Source organism: Salmo salar, chromosome 20 (genome assembly GCF_965601325.2).
Source record: "Salmo salar chromosome 20, fSalSal1, whole genome shotgun sequence".
Classification (NCBI taxonomy): domain Eukaryota; kingdom Metazoa; phylum Chordata; class Actinopteri; order Salmoniformes; family Salmonidae; genus Salmo; species Salmo salar.
This window is the reverse complement of record NC_138310.1, coordinates 28,449,490-28,465,955: the sequence shown is the minus strand read 5'-3', so window position 1 is coordinate 28,465,955 and position 16,466 is coordinate 28,449,490. Positions and strand designations below refer to the sequence as shown.

General features: G+C 43.5%; 1 protein-coding gene across 2 annotated transcripts in view; it reads left to right on the top strand.

The window, feature by feature from the left end:
* The first annotated feature begins 4,603 nt into the window (after positions 1–4,603).
* The window catches only part of LOC106580311 (slingshot protein phosphatase 1a), a 66,922-nt gene continuing 55,059 nt past the window's right edge, over positions 4,604–16,466 (top strand). For both annotated transcript variants that reach the window (XM_082966325.1, XM_014161183.3), the window contains exons 1-2: positions 4,604–5,221; positions 16,061–16,098. In XM_082966325.1, the coding sequence (XP_082822451.1) occupies positions 5,141–5,221; positions 16,061–16,098 (119 nt within the window). In that variant the 5' untranslated portion in view covers positions 4,604–5,140. The remainder of the gene's footprint in view (positions 5,222–16,060; positions 16,099–16,466) is intronic.

The window sequence follows — 16,466 nt, the reverse complement described above, 5'->3', positions numbered from 1 at the left end:
ACCTTTCCTGACAACCTAGACCCACTACAATTTGCTTACCGCCCCAATAGATCCACAGACGATGCAATCGCCATCGCATTGCACACTGCCCTATCCCATCTAGACAAGAGGAATACCTATGTAAGAATGCTGTTCATTGACAATAGCTCAGCATTCAATACCATAGTACCCTCCAAGCTCATCATTAAGCTCGGGCCCTGGGTCTGAACCCAGCCCTGTGCAATTGGGTCCTGGACTTCTTGACGGGCCGCCCCCAGGTGGTTAAAGTAGGAAACAACACCTCCACTTCGCTGATCCTCAACACAGGGGCCCCACAAGGGTGCGTGCTCAGCCCCCTCCTGTACTCCTGGTTGACTCATGACTGCGTGGTCACGCACGCCTCCAACTCAATCATCAAGTTTGCAGACGACACAACAGTAGTAGGCCTGATTACCAATAATGTCGAGACAGCCTAAAGGGAGGAGGTGAGTGCCCTGGGAGAGTGGTGCCAGGAAAATAACCTCTCACTCAGTGTCTAAAAAACAAAGGAACTGATTGTGGACTTCAGGAAACAGCAGAGGGAGCACACCCCTATTCACATTTATAGGACCACAGTGGAGAAGGTGGAAAGCTTCAAGTTGCTCGAGGTACACATCACTGACAAACTGAAATGGTCCACCCACACAGACAGTGTGGTGAAGAAGGCGCAACAGCACCTCTTCAACCTCAGGAGGCTGAAGAAATTTGGCATGGCCCCAAAAACCCTCACAAACTTTTACAGATGCACAATTGAGAGCATCTTGTCAGGCTGTATCACAGCCTGGTATGGCAACTGCACCGCCCGGAACTGCAGGGCTCTCCAGAGAGTGGTGTGGTCTGCCTAACGCAACACTGGGGGCAAACTACCTGCCCTCCAGGACACCTACAGCACCCGATGTCACAGGAAGGCCAAAAAGATCATCAAGGACATCAACCACCAGAGCCACGGCCTGTTCACCTCGCTATCATCCAGAAGGCGAGGTCAGTACATGTGCATCAGAAGCTGTTTTTCAGTCTCTCCGTCCCAGCTTTATCTTAAGGTCATCAGAATGTTAAATATTCATCACTAGCCGGCATCCACCCGGTTACGCAACCCTGCACATTACAGGCTGCTGCCCTATATACATAGACTTGGAATCACTGGCCTAATATCACTCTAATACCGTTTAAATAATGTTTACATACTGCTTTACTGGTCTCATACTGTATTCTATTCTACTATATTTTAGTCAATGCCTCTCCGACATTAGTCAATCTAACATATATATATTTTCGAAGTTCCATTATTTTACTTTCAGATTTGTGTGTATTGTTTTGAATTGTTTTTAGATACTACTGCACTGTTAGATACTACTGCACTGTTGGAGTTAGGAACACAAGCATTTCGCAATAACATTTGCTAAATATGACCAATAAAATCTGATTTAATAATTTGGTGGGGGGGGAATTCCGGGTCTCTGGCAGTGTTTGGAACTGCCGATATGCGTTTGAGAATGTTGAGTTCATCTCAGCCTATGCTGCCCTTCAGTCCCTTGATGAACGATATGTGTCTGCACTGCACGTTCTTAATATTACATAAATACATTTTTATTGGAGAACTTTCAAAAGCAGACATGGATCTCCACAGAGAACACTGCTACCCCAGCTGCTCTTTATTCATCTAACTGTGTTTTCTCTCATAGTCCGAGAGCATCTGGTCGTTGCAGTGGTGGCACGGGTCTACTAATTTCTCCTAAATGGAGATTCTCTTTTCTCCCCCTCTCACCTGTCCATCTCATTTGAATTCCATGCTGTCACTTGTCCCACTCAAGCTTAACATTATTGTCATCTATTGCCCACCAGGTTCCCTTGGAGAGTTCCTCAATGAGCTTGACACTTTGATAACCTAATTTCCTGACGATGGTTCACCGCTCTTATTACTTGGCGACTTCAACCTCCCAACGTCTGCCTTCGATTAATTTCCTTCCAACTCTCTTTAAACTCCATGCCTCTTTTGAACTCACCCTTTCCCAATCCCCTCCGACTAGCTAGGCAGGCACTATGCTTGACCTCATCTTTACTAGAGGCTGCTCGCCTACTAATCACACTGCAACCCCCCTCCAGGTCTCTCTGATCACTACTTTGTTTCTTTTTCTGTCTCCCTTTCCTCCAACCCTAACCACTCAGCCCCTACCCACATGGTTATGCACCTTCGTAATCTTTGGTCTCTCTCTCTCTCACGACTCTTTTCTCTTCTATCCTATTATCTCTCCCTTCTGCTAAATCCTCCTGTCTCCTGATTCTGCCTCTTCAACCCTACTCTCCTCCCTTTCCGCACTGTCCCCTTTCCTCCCGGCCGGCTCGGCCCTCCCCTTCTGCTCTGTGGCAGAGTGACTCATTGCGAGCTTACAGAACAGGGACCCAGGCAGCTGAGCGTAAATGGAGGAAAGCTAAACTTCTGGAGGACCTATCATCCTTTCACTCCCTCCTCTCTACCTTTTCAAGCTTCTGCCTCTAACCATAGGAAACTCTTCGACCCTCTCCTCCCTCCTTAACCCTCCACCGCTCCCCCTCCCTCCTCCCTCTGCGGACGACTTTTTCAACCACTTTGAAAAAAAGGTTGATGACATCCACAACTCATTCACTCAGCCTATTGAGTCCACTGGTCTCACTCACACAAACTGTCCTACACCTTGACCTCTTTCTCCCCTCTCTCTCCAGACGACATCCTGCGACTAGTGAGGTCTGGCCACCCGACAACCTGCCCGCTCGACCCCATCCCCTCCTCCCTTCTCAGACCATCTCTGGAGACCTTCTCCCATTCCTTACTTCCCTCATCTCATTCCTGAACACTGGCTGCATCCCCTCTGACTTCAAAATGGCACGAGTTGCTCCCCTCCTCAAGAAATCAACACTCGACTCATCTGACATCAAAAACTATAGACCTGTATCCCTTCTTTATTTTCTTTCCAAAACACTTAAGTGTGCTGTCTCTGATACACTTTCTCGCTCTCTCTCTCAGAACGATCTTCTTGACCCTAACCAGTCAGGCTTCAATATGGGTCACTCAACCGAGACTGCTCTTCTCTGTGTCATGGAGGCTCTCCGCAATGCCAAAGCTGACTCTCTCTCCTCTGTTCTCATCCTCCTAGATCTATCTGCTGCCTTCATCACTGTGAACCCTCAGATCCTCCTCTCCACCCTCTCAGGGCTGGGCGTCTCAGGCTATGCACACTCTTGGCTCAGTCATATCCTCACATGGTCTCTCCTATCATTGCTATGCGTATGACACTCAACTACTTTTTTCCTTTCCCCTTTCTGACACCCAGGTTGTGACATGCATCTCTGCGTACCTGGCAGATGGGGTGGCAGGTAGCTAAGTGGTTAGAGCGTTGGGCCAGTAACCTAAAGGTGCTAGATTGAATCCCCGAGCTGACAAGGTATAAATCTGTTCTGCCCCTGAACAAGGCAGTTAACCCACTGTTCCTAGGCCATCATTGTGAATAAGAATTTGTTCTTAACTGACTTGCCTAGTTAAATAAAGATAAAATAAATAAAATAGAACTTCTCTCCCTCTGTAACTGCTTGTTGATTCACGCTTGTTAAACAAAGGTTAAATAAAAATAAAAAACATATCTCAACTTGGATGTCGGCCCAACACCTCTAGCTCAACCTCGACAAGACGGAACTGCTCAAAGACCTCTCCATCACGGTTGACATCTCCACAGTGTCGCCCTCCCAGTGTGCAAGGAACCTTGGCGTGACCCTGGACAACACCCTGTCGTTCTCTGCCAACATCAAAGCAGTGACCCGCTCCTGCAGGTTCATGCTCTACAACATCCGTAGAGTACGACCCTACCTCACACAGGAAGCGGCGTAGGTCCTAATCCAGGCACTTGTCCTCTCCTGTCTGGACCACTGCAACTCGCTGTTGGCTGGGCTCCCTACGTGTGCGACTTATCCAGAACACTGCAGCCCACCTGGTTTTCAACCTTCCCAAGTAATCTCATGTCACCCTGCTCCTCTGCACACTCCACTGGCTTCCAGTCGAAGCTCGCATCTACTACAAGACCATGGTGCTTAGCTATAGAACAGCAAGAGGAACTGCCCCTCCCTAACTTCAGGCTATGCTTTAACCCTGCACCACAACCCGAGCGCTCCATTCTGCCACCTCGGGTCTCTTGGCCATCCCAGCTCCCTTTCAGCCCTGTCCAAGCTCTTTTCTGTCCTGGCACTCCAATGGTGGAACAAGCTTCCCCCTGAAGCTAGGACAGCAAAGTCCCTGCCCATCTTCCTAGAACATCTGAAACTAGGGATGCACTGATATGAAATGTTTGGCTGATACAAAAAAAACCTATACCGATATTTACAATTTTGGCGGCCTTTTAAGCTTTCTAGTACAGCTAAATAGTTAACACACACACACTGACCAAAATGTCATTTTGTTGGTATTTATGTATGTCCCCATTACCAGTGACGTGACGGACTTTAGCCCACTCCCCCAGAGTTCAGCATAATCGAATCCGCTCACGAATTAACATTTTGACATGAGGATTCGTGGCAAAAATTCCTTTCGAATTTTCACGCAAATCTCCCAGTAAAACACATGGGAAAGCATGGCACTTTTGAGAAATTAAGTTATTTTTCAAATGTATTTTTACCGACAGGCAAAGTGAAATACACTGTTTAAACTGGAAGACAGATTTTGATAACATCCATTGGACCAGACCACTCACTGAATGTTTGAATTCAGCATCAACACACAGACAGCAGCTCTAGCTGTCTGGTTGGCTGGCATTATGGTATACGCTCGCATCCCTACATCCTCCTGCCTGGTTGAAGCTGTTTTGTGCAGGCAACAGAGGCTAGCTAGTGTGAAAGCCGCAGCATGAGGAACGATGTGTGTCTGCACTGCACGTTCTTAACATTACATGAATGTATTTTTATTGGAGAACATTCAAAAGCAACAACTGAGGCACTGGCTGCCAGATTTTAGGACGATGGAAATTTAATAACGACGATGAAATTCTCTGCTTCGACCGCAATAGACGTTGACATCAAGAAGCAACTTCCTCAGGTTCTTCACCCGAAATAAAACCATTCTCTGGGTAGGCTACACCGGCCTGTGCAGATTCTCCCAGTCATGGCTCTGGTTACTTTGCAGCGCTCCCCTACCCCAAGCGCTGCATCCACAGCCAGCACTACCACCACCAACGCGGGGGAGGTAAGTTTGGAAATAGCTGGAGAGACGTTCTAGAAATGTCAAGAAAGCGCGCAAGAATATCACCGGGGATACGTGGGAGTAACATATGTAGGCCTTGTAGCTAGTGTTTTTTTGTAGCGATGGGATAAGCTAGCTTAGTACTAGGCTCAACTCCATCACTAGCAAGCTGGTTGGAAAAGCTAGCAAGCAAAGTTGCATCTCAGTAACAATGCTATTGCGAGCCAATAAAGTTATTAGGTAACTACCCAACTAACCCACAATACACGTAGGCTACCTAGTTAGATAGCATATACTTATTTTCTTTAACTAATTAGCAATTGATTTAACGTTAACATGCTAATGACCAACATTAGCTAGCTACTGCTTGCCATTTCCAAATTACTATGGCATTAGGTACCTAGTTTGCATTCTTATCATGCATAGGTACCTTGTTATTTTATCACTCTGAGTATGTATTAAACAGCATTTTATTGCACACAACGTTGTTACAAGCTTGAACTTTAAAACCCACAACTAGTTAGTAGTAGCTAGTTTGCTCGTTAAATGGAAGTGTTTTTAAACAAGGTCGGTTCTGTTTACTACATTCACCAGCAGAATGGAGAAGAAAGCTGGCTAGCAAGCTAGTTAACAATTTTTTTTCTGTGAAACGGTACTGCAGTGGTGCCATAAAATCTGGTAGACCAAAATGTTAACATTTAGCTAGCTACTTTTGCCAAAACCAGTGTTATTATGGACAGCATGTTCTGTTCTATATACTGATTTATATAATGTCTTCTAAAAGAACTGTCAATGAGGTGAAATGTGGCATAACTTCATACAGCCATGTCATGTGGTAGAGGCCTATTAATTTCCCATACAGAGAGTAGTCTGACAATACAGACAAGTAAAAAAAATGTCATCCCTTTGCCATCTTGAACACTTCCAAGATGACAAAGGGACTCATGTTACTGCTCCTTGTGTTGAAGTGTTTTTATTTGTCAGATGAACCATGAGTCCATATTAACTTTAGCCAATGCTTTAATCCCATCACAAAATGCAAGATAATTCCAAACAATAACATGACCACTTTCTGATATAACAAAATATAACAGTTAAGCCTACACAAATCACCCCAATGGCATGTGATGTCACTCATATAGAAATGATAGTTACAGTCAAAGTCCTGTTTTTGAATTGATAGTACACCTCGACCAGTTGGGGGTGCTAACTGTTAATATAAACTGTAGTCATGCTAAACTCAACAAAGACACGAGCCTCCAGCAGGCAGGAAGGTTGTATGTCTCCACTAGGCACTAGCCCTTACTGAGGAGTAGAGGGTGGATTTGTTTCAAAGATGAGAACAATCATCGTTATATCAAGAACTGGGACCATAGCATTAGCTGAGCTTTATTTTCTTTCATTAGACTGCTTCTTTGCCATAAAATACTGAGTCATTGGGCCTGACTCATTACACCTGCAATGTGAAAAAGATATGTGTAAAAAGAAACATGTTTGTCATGAAGAAGGAGATAGTTGAGCTGGCATGACTGAGGACTGGCCTTCCCTGTCACTCACTTTCCATGCAGGCTGGAATTGACTGACTGGCTGCCTCGTTGCTCCCAGGGCTCTGCCCAGGGCCCTGTCTGATGAGGAGCAGCCAAGCCCCTCAGGAGGCTGCTGCAGCTATGATGTCATTTTCACATGAAGGGTGGAGGGAATGAGAAGTGGAGGGAAAGCATTGAGGGGAGGACGGTGGTGGGGTAACAATATGGTAGCTGTTGTGATGGTGGAAGGTAGGCTACATGAATTTGCCAAGAAGAGCAAAAGTGAAATATAGTTATTAGCCCTACATGTAGCGCTGGGAATTGCTAGGGACCTCATGATGCGATATTATCACGATCGCAATATGTATTGCGTTTCTATATACACTACCGTTCAAAAGTTTGGGGTCACTTAGAAATGTCCTTGTTTTTGAAAGAAAAGCACTTTTTTTTGGTCAATTTAAATAGTACCCTAAAAACACCAGTGTCAACATGAAGAGGCGACTCCGGGATGCTGGCCTTCTAGGTAGAGTTGCAAAGAAAAAAAAAACATATCTCAGACTGGCCAATAGATTAAGATAGGCAAAAGAACACAGACACTGGACAGAGGAACTTTGCCTTGAAGGCCAGCCTCCTGGAGTCCCCTCTTCACTGTTGACGTTGAGACTGGTGTTTTGTGGGTACTATATCATGAAGCTGCCAGTTGAGGACTTGTGAGGTGTCTGTTTCTCAAAACGAGACACTAATGTACTTGTTTTCTTGCTCAGTTGTGCACCGGGGCCTCCCACTCTTTCTATTCTGGTTAGAGACAGTTTGCGATGTTCTGTGAAGGGAGTAGTACACAGCGTTGTATGAGATCTTCAATTTCTTGGCAATTTGAATAGCCATCATTTCTCAGAACAAGAATAGACTGACGAGTTTCAGAAGTAAGGCCTTTGTTTCTGGCCCTTTTGAGCCTGTAATCGAACCCGCAAATGCTGATGCTCCAGATACTCAACTAGTCTAAAGCATGCCAGATTTATTGCTTCTTTAAATCAGCACAAGTTTTCAGCTGTGCTTACACAATTGCAAAAGGGTTTTCTAATGATCAAATAGCTAATCCAAGTTTACCATTTTAAAAAGGCTACCACAACGTGCCATTGGAACACAGGAGTGATGGTTGCTGATAATGGGCCTCTGTACGCCTATGTAGATATTCCATTAAAAAAAATCTGCTGTTTTCAGCTACAATAGTCATTTACAACATTAACAATATCTGCACTGTATTTCTAATCAATTTGATGTTATTTTAATGGACAAATGTGCTTAAACATATTGCTCACCATATGTCTGCTGCAGAGGGACAAGAGCCATGAGGAAATGAGTTTTGATCAGTCATGCAATCACTACCTAAATGCTCTGCTTCTTTACCCACATGGAGAGTTTCATCCCTCAGTTTTAGACTCTTCCCTACGAAGTGAAATCCTCTTTCCATTCATGGCTCTAATTTGTTGCTTTTATGTCTTGCTGTGGCAGAATTATGGCTGGAATTTCACTTGTAGCAGTTGCAAGGCTGTTCAGGTCAACTATTGGATTACCCTCCCTGGTGTGTTTCACCTGGCCCCTCGGTGCCCTTCCCCTGGGTAGAGGCCAACCATATTACCCTAATGGCACTGTTTGTTTAGATGGGGACATGAGCCTTTACTTTACTCACTGTTTTGTGTGTTTGTCAAACCTCTAATTTTTTATAAAGACAATGAGATTTCTTTGCTGTTTTTAACCTATTCTGCTCATCACAAGTGTAATGCTCGACCTATTTAGTTAGTTCAGAAATGGAAAGCGGCGTGTGTTTTTGGAGCTGAAATGCAGTATTGGATACAACTTGTCACAAGTATTTGCTCTCATTGTTGCTGTACTTTGGTACAGCCTACCTTACCTTGGCAGGGAGACTGCGGCTCTTGCTAGTAGTGCTTTGGTTGACATCCCTCAGGTTTTAGTAGGTGAAACTTCTGGAGAATGGCCCACTTAAGTTACCTGTCACCATGTACAGATGTAGGATCTTAATTAGAGCCAGTTTGCTCCAGCAGGAAAATAATCCGGAAATCAGGAAATTTAGAATTATGTGTTTAATAATTAACAGACATTTCTGTAGAGGTTGATGCATTTTTCTTTAGGGAAAATCAAGTCTGAAATTTCAAAGTGAAAATGACAAACTTGAAGCCTTTTTAAAACTCAAATAGAGTACAAGTTTGCATTTCCTGCTGGGCACAAAGTTCGCAGCAACAAAAGTGATCAAATTAAGATCCTACATCTGTAGCTCTATCCTGATACTCCCAGTCTATGATATCCCTCCTGGTACAATAAGAACTGTTTTGAAGATATTACTGTTGTGAAACTTTATCATGAAGAATGACCCCATTCCCTCCATTTAGTGGCACTCACCTCTCTCATAAAGCCAGGTATCTAGGTTAACAATGAACATTTATAAGGTGTCATATTTCTTATATGATGATGTTTATTACATACCCATTGTTTGTGTGTCTGTCACCAGATCTCAACCCAATTGAACACTTATGGGAGATTCTGGAGCGGCGCCTGAGACAGTGTTTTCCACCACCATCAACAAAGCACCAAATTATGGAATTTCTTGTGGAAGAATGCTGTGGCATCCCTCCAATAGAGATCCAGACACTTGTAGAATCTATGCCAAGGCCTGTTGAAGTTGTTCTGGCGGCTCGTGGTGGCCCAGTGCCCTATTCTGTTAACTTATACCTAAATAATGTTGTTGACTCGTCCTATACTCGTATTTGTGGTCAAAGCATAAATTGGAGAAAAACACTTCAAAAACCTCACCTCAAACTTGTCTCAAACAGATAGTTTTAAAAATGCTTGTTATTTACTCAGAGAACATCAGTACATCACTGGGGCCAAGCTTCCTGCCATCCAGGACCTATATAATAGGCGGTGTCAGAGGAAAGCCCATAAAATTGTCAGAGAATCCAGTCACCCAAGTTATAGACTGTTTTCTCTTCTACTGCACGGCAAGCGGTACTGGAGCGCCAAGTCTAGGACTAAAAGGCTCCTGAACAGCTTCTATCCCCAAGCTGAACAATTAATCAAAAGGCCACCGGACTAGCCCCCCAAAAAACATTTACATTGTTTTGTACACTGCTGCTACTCGTTGTTTATTATCTATGTATAGTCACGTCACCCCTACATTCAATGTACAAATGACCTCTAACCTGTACCCCCGCACACCGACTCGCTACCCCCTATATATACAGTTGAAGTTGGAAGTTTACATACACTTAGGTTGGAGTCATTCAATTTTGTTTTTCAACCACTCCACAAATTTCTTGTTAACAAACTATAGTTTTGGCAAGTCGGTTAGGACATCTACTTTGTTCATGACACAAGTAATTTTCCCAACAATTGTTTACAGACTGATTATTTCACTTATAATTCACTGTATCACAATTCCAGTGGGTCAGAAGTTTACATACACTAAGTTGACTGTGCCTTTAAACAGCTTGAAAATTCCAGAAAATGATGTCATGGCTTCAGAAGCTTCTGATAGGCTAATTGACATCATTTGAGTCAATTGGAGGTGTACCTGTGGATGTATTTCAAGGCCTACCTTCAAACTCAGTGCCTCTTTGATTGACATCATGGGGAAATCAAAACAAATCAGCCTAGACCTCCAGAAACAAAATTGTAGACCTCCACAAGTCTGGTCATCCTTGGGAGCAATTTCCTAACCCCTGAAGGTACCACGTTCATCTGTACAAACAATAGTATGCAAGTATAAACACCATGGGACCACGCTGCCGTCAAACCGCTCGAGATGCGTTCTATCTCCTAGAGATGAACGTACTTTGGTGTGAGAAGTGCAAATCAATCCCAGAATAACAGCAAAGGACCTTGTGAAGATGCTGGAGGAAACAGGTACAAAAGTATCTATATCCACAGTAAAACGAGTCCTATATCGACATGACCTGAAAGGCTGCTCAGCAAGGAAGAAGCCACTGCTCCAAAACCGCCATTAAAAAAAGCCAGACTACGGTTTGCAACTGCACATGGGGACAAAGATCGTAGTTTTTGGAGAAATGTCCTCTGGGCTGATGAAACACAAATAGAACTGTTTGGCCATAATGACCATCGTTATGTTAGGAGGAAAAAGAGGGAGGCTTGCAAGCCGAACAACACCATCCCAACCGTAAAGCACGGGGGTGATAGTATCATGTTGTGGGGGTGCTTTGCTGCAGGAGGGACTGGTGCACTTCACAAAATAGATGCCATCAGGAGAAAGGACAATTATGTGGATATATTGAAGCAACATCTCAAGACATCAGTCAGGAAGTTAAAGCTTGGTCGCAAATGGGTCTTCCAAATGGACAATGACTCCAAGCATACTTCCAAAGTTGTGGCAAAATGGCTTAAGGACAACAAAGTCAAGGTATTGGAGTGGCCATCTCAAAGCCCTGACCTCAATCCTATAGAATGTTTGTGAGCAGAACTGAAAAAGCATGTGTGAGCAAGGAGGCCTACAAACCTGACTCAGTTCCACCAGCTCTTTCAGGAGGAATGGGCCAAAATTCACCCAACTTATTGTGGGAAGCTTGTGGAAGGCTACCCAAAACGTTTGACCCAAATTAAACAATTTAAAGGCAATGCTACCGAATACTAATTGAGTGTATATAAACTTCTGGCCCACTGGGAATATGATGAAAGAAATAAAAGCTGAAATAAATCATTTTCTGTACTATTATTCTGACATTTCACATTCTTAAAATAGTGGTGATCCTAACTGACCTAAGACAGGACATTTTTACTAGGATTAAATGTCAGGAATTGTGGAAAACTGAGTTTAAATGTATTTGCTGAAGGTGTGTGTGTGTGTATGTAAACTTCCGACTTCAACTGTAGCCTCGTTAACTTGTTACTTTTTATAATTTTGTTTATTTGGTAAATGTTTTTTAAACTCTTGAACTGCAAGAGCTTGTGAGTAAGCATTTTATGTTAAGGTCTACACTTGTATTTGGCGCATGTGACCGTTTGATTTGAATCCAGGTGAAAGCTGTGATCCCTTATAGCTTTCAGGAGGATGCCTGGTTGTTCTTTAAAAGTGCTTTCCTCACCATCTTAAATAAGCATACCCCGTTAAGAAAATGTAGAACTAAGAACAGATATAGCCCTTGGTTCACTCCAGACCTGACTGCCCTTGACCAGCACAAAAACACCCTGTGGCGTACTGCATTAGCTTCGAATAGTCCCCGCAATATGCAACTTTTCAGGGAAGTCAGGAACCAATACACGGTCGGTTAGGAAAGCAAAGGCTAGCTTTTTCAAACAGAAATTTGCATCCTGCAGTACTAATTCCAAAACGTTTTGGGACACTAAAGTCCATGGAGAATAAGAGTACCTCCTTCCAGCTGCCCACTGCACAGAGGATAGGAAACACTGTCACCACTGATAAATCAACGATAATCGAATTTCAATAAGCATTTCTCTATGGCTGGCCATGCTTTCCACCTGGCTACCCCGACCAACAGCTCTGCACCCCCTGCAGCAACTGGACCCTCTCTTCCTAAAATTATCCGCCGCCATTGTTGCAACCTCTATTACTAGTCTGTTCAACCTCTTTCGTATCGTCTGAGATTCCTAAAGATTGTAAAGCGGCCGCGGTCATCCCCCTCTTCAAAGGGGGAGACACTCTAGACCCAAACTGTTACAGACCTATATCCATCCTGCCCTGCCTTTTCTAAAGTCTTCGAAAGCCAAGTGAACAAACAGATCACCGACCATTTCGATTCCCACCGTACCTTCTCCGCTATGCAATCTGGTTTCCGAGCTGGTCATGGGTGCACCTCAGCCACGCTCAAGGTCCTAAACAATATCATAACCGCCATCGATAAGAGACAATACTGTGCAGCCGTATTCATCGACCTGGCCAAGGCTTTCGACTCTGTCAATCACCACATTCTTATCGGCAGACTCGACAGCCTTGGTTTCTCAAATGACTGTTTCTCAGACCGAGTTCAGCGTGTCAAATCGAAGGGCCTGTTGTCCGGACCTCTGGCAGTCTCTATGGGGGTGCCACAGGGTTCAATTCTCAGGCCGACTCTCTTCTCTGTATATATCAATGATGTCGCTCTTGCTGCTGGTGATTCCTTGATCCACCACTATGCAGACGACACCATTCTGTATACATCTGGCCCTTCTTTGGACACTGTGCTAACAAACCTCCAAACAAGCTTCAGCGCCGTACAACACTCATTCCGTGTTGCATCCAACTGCTCTTAAATGGTAGTATAATGAAATGCATGCTCTTCAACCGATCGCTGCCTGCCCGACGAGCATCGCTACTCTGGATGGTTCTGACTTAAAATATGTGGACAACTTCAAATACTTAGGTGTCTGGCTAGACTGTAAACTCTCCTTCCAGACTCACATTAATCATCTCCAATCCAAAGTTAAATCTAGAATCGGCTTCCTGTTTCGCAACAAAGCCTCCTTCACTCATGCTGCCAAACATACCTTTGTAAAATGACTATCCTACCGATCCTTGACTTCGGCGATGCAGTCTATCACAGTGCCATCCGTTTTGTCACCAAAGCCCCATATACTACCCACCACTGCGCCCTGTATGCTCTTGTTGGCTGGTCCTCGCTACATATTCGTCGCCAAACCCACTAGCTCCAGGTCATCTATAAGTCTTTGCTAGGTAAAGCCCCGCCTTATCTCAGCTCACTAATCACCATAGCAACACCCACCCATAGCACGCGCTCCAGCAGGTATATTTCACTGGTCATCCCCAAAGCCAACACCTACTTTGGCCTCCTTTCCTTCCAGTTCTCTGCTGCCAATGACTAACGAATTGCAAAAATCACTGAAGTTGGAGACTTATCTCCCTCACTATTTCAAGCATCGGCTGTCAAAGCAGCTTACTGATCGCTGCAGCTGTACATAGCCCATCTTTAAATTGCTCATCCAACTACCTACCTCATCCCCATTTTTGTTTTAGTTTTTCTGCTCTTTTGCACACCGGTATTTCTCCTTGCACATCCTAATCTGCACACACATCACTCCAGTGTAAATTGCTAAATTGTAATTACTTCGCCACTATTTGCCAATTTATTGCCTTACCTCATTACTTCATTTGCACACACTGTATACAGATTTTTCTATTGTGTTATTGACTGTACATTTAAGGCTGTTGTTTTTGTCGCTTTGCTTTGCTTTATCTTGGCCAGGTCGCAGTTGTCAAGGAGAACTTGTTCTCAACTGGCCTACCTGGTTAAATAAAGGTAAAAAAGAAAAAAATTGATGTCACTTGTTAACCCCTGTGCGGCGGACATCCAGCGAAAAATCATATCGCCATTAGCATAACAAAATGTAATACTTTTTTTTTTTTCAATTTTTTTTTCAAATTATATTGTTTTATAGATACACCTCTCCTGAATCGAACCGCGTTGTCCGATTTTAAAAAGGCTTTACAGCAAAAGCAAAACATTAGATTATGTTAGAGGAGTATATCGTAAAAGTAGCCACATAGCCATTTTCCGACCAACCACATGCATCACAAATAACCAAAAAACAGCTAAATGCAGCACTAACCTTTGACAATCTTCATCAGATGACACACCTAGGACATCATGTTACACAATACATGCATTCTTTTGTTCGATAAAGTTCATATATATAAAAACAGCATTTTACATCGGTGCGTAACGTTGACTAACTATTTTCCCTCAAATGCATCCAATGAAACAGCGCTACAATTTACTAAATTACTATTCGAAAACATTTTTAAAATGTAATATTGTCATTCTAAGATTTATAGATGAATATCTCTTGAAAGCACCTGTAATGCCAGATTTAAAAAGAACTTTACTGGGTAATCATACTTTGCGATGAAAGGGGATGCGATACTCTGAAAAATAGGCTAACGTTACAGGTCAGCGCCATCTTGGAACAATCACATATCACATCTAGTCTTGTATACTATTGTCAATAATCCCTTACCTTTGGTTTTCTTCATCAGAAAGCACTTCCAGGAATCCCAGGTCCACAACAAATGTATTTTCGTTTGAAAAAATTACTCCTTTATGTTCCAAAAGCTTGTTCTTGTTAGCGCATCTGAAGGCTGATCCAAATGCTCCGTCGGCCGCGGGACAGCTATTTCGAGAAAAATATTTTTTCCCCTCATTTAGGTTCGTTCAAACGTCAAACGTTGTATAACATACATCTTCAGGGCCTTTTTCAACAAGAGAGCCAATAAGATTCAAGGAGAACGATTGCATTGTCTTTCAAAACGTTTCGAAAGGGGAGGGTAACCAGGGCCGCCGGCGTCATAATGGTGATGGCCCTCCTCATGTGACCAATTTCAACAGCGTCTCATTCATTCAGTTTTAACAGTAGGAGACTCAAACCACTTTGTAAAGACTGGGGACATCTAGTGGAAGCAATAGGAAGTGCTCAATGAACCATAGCTCACGGTGTGATTAATAGGCGACGTGATGAAGTTGAGTTCGCAATTCAGAATTCCACTTCCTGTTTCGATCTGTCTCGGGGTTTTGACTGCCATATGAGTTCTGTTATACTCAGACACCATTCAAACAGTTTTAGAAACTTTAGGGTGTTTTCTATCCACAAGTATTAATTATATGCATATCCTAGCTTCTGAGTTTGAGTAGTAGGCCGTTTAAAATGGGCACTAATGTTTTTCAAAATGCGCTGTGGCGCCCCCTATCCTAGGCGACCGTCAAGAGGTTAAATCCACTTCAGTGTAGATGTAGGGGAGGAGACAGGTTAATACTTTTTAAGCATTGTGATATTTGATACTTGGATTGTGTATGTTTGCCATTCAGTGGTGAATGGGCAAGACAAAATATTTAAGTGCCTTTTGAACGGGGTATGGTAGTAGTTTCCCGTGTGTATCAAGAATGGTCCACCATCCAAAGGACATCCAGCCAACTCAACACTACTGTGGAAAGCATTGGGTCAACATGGGCCAGCATCCCTGTGGAACGCTTTTGACACCTTTGTAGAGTCCATGCCCCGATGAATTGAGGCTGTTTTGAGGGCGAAAGGGGGTGCAACTCAATATTAGGAAGGTGTTCCTACTGTTTTGTGCTCTGTGTAGGTGATATATCATAGAAATCTGGAAACACTGGACAGTTATTTTAAGATGCTTTATGTTGGTGTTTCCTTTATTTTGTCAGTTACCTGTAGATCCATGTCCACCTTATACTAATGGCTGCACTGTAGCGCTTCAATGTCTTGAAGTATCAGATTTGGTAATTTGTTTCTTTTTCCTCTGCTTTTTCTTGGTTTGCAGGACTTTGGGAGTGACTATGAGCGGCGGCTAAATCAGAGGTAAGTGTTGTTAATACTTAGTATACTAAAGATGGACTTGCTTGGGTAGCCCAGAGCTGCTTCTCTTTTCCATGGTGGAGCAGGATAATGCTAGCTGGAGATTAGGAGGACGTTTTTGTCATCTGTGTTTGTTTCTTGGTCTGGGGTAAGCATTCCAGATCAACTCATTCCTGGTTCCTCTCAATGACAGTCACCACTGTAACAAATGATTAAGAAACCTTTGTCTGTCTGTCGGCAGGGATCATCAACTAGATTCAGCTGCGGGCCGATTTTTGTCTTGAGGGGATGATTTGCGTGCTGGAACATGATTACAAATCATCTGTAGACTGCAATTTGACTGCCAGAATCCCAATCCTATATAATATTTT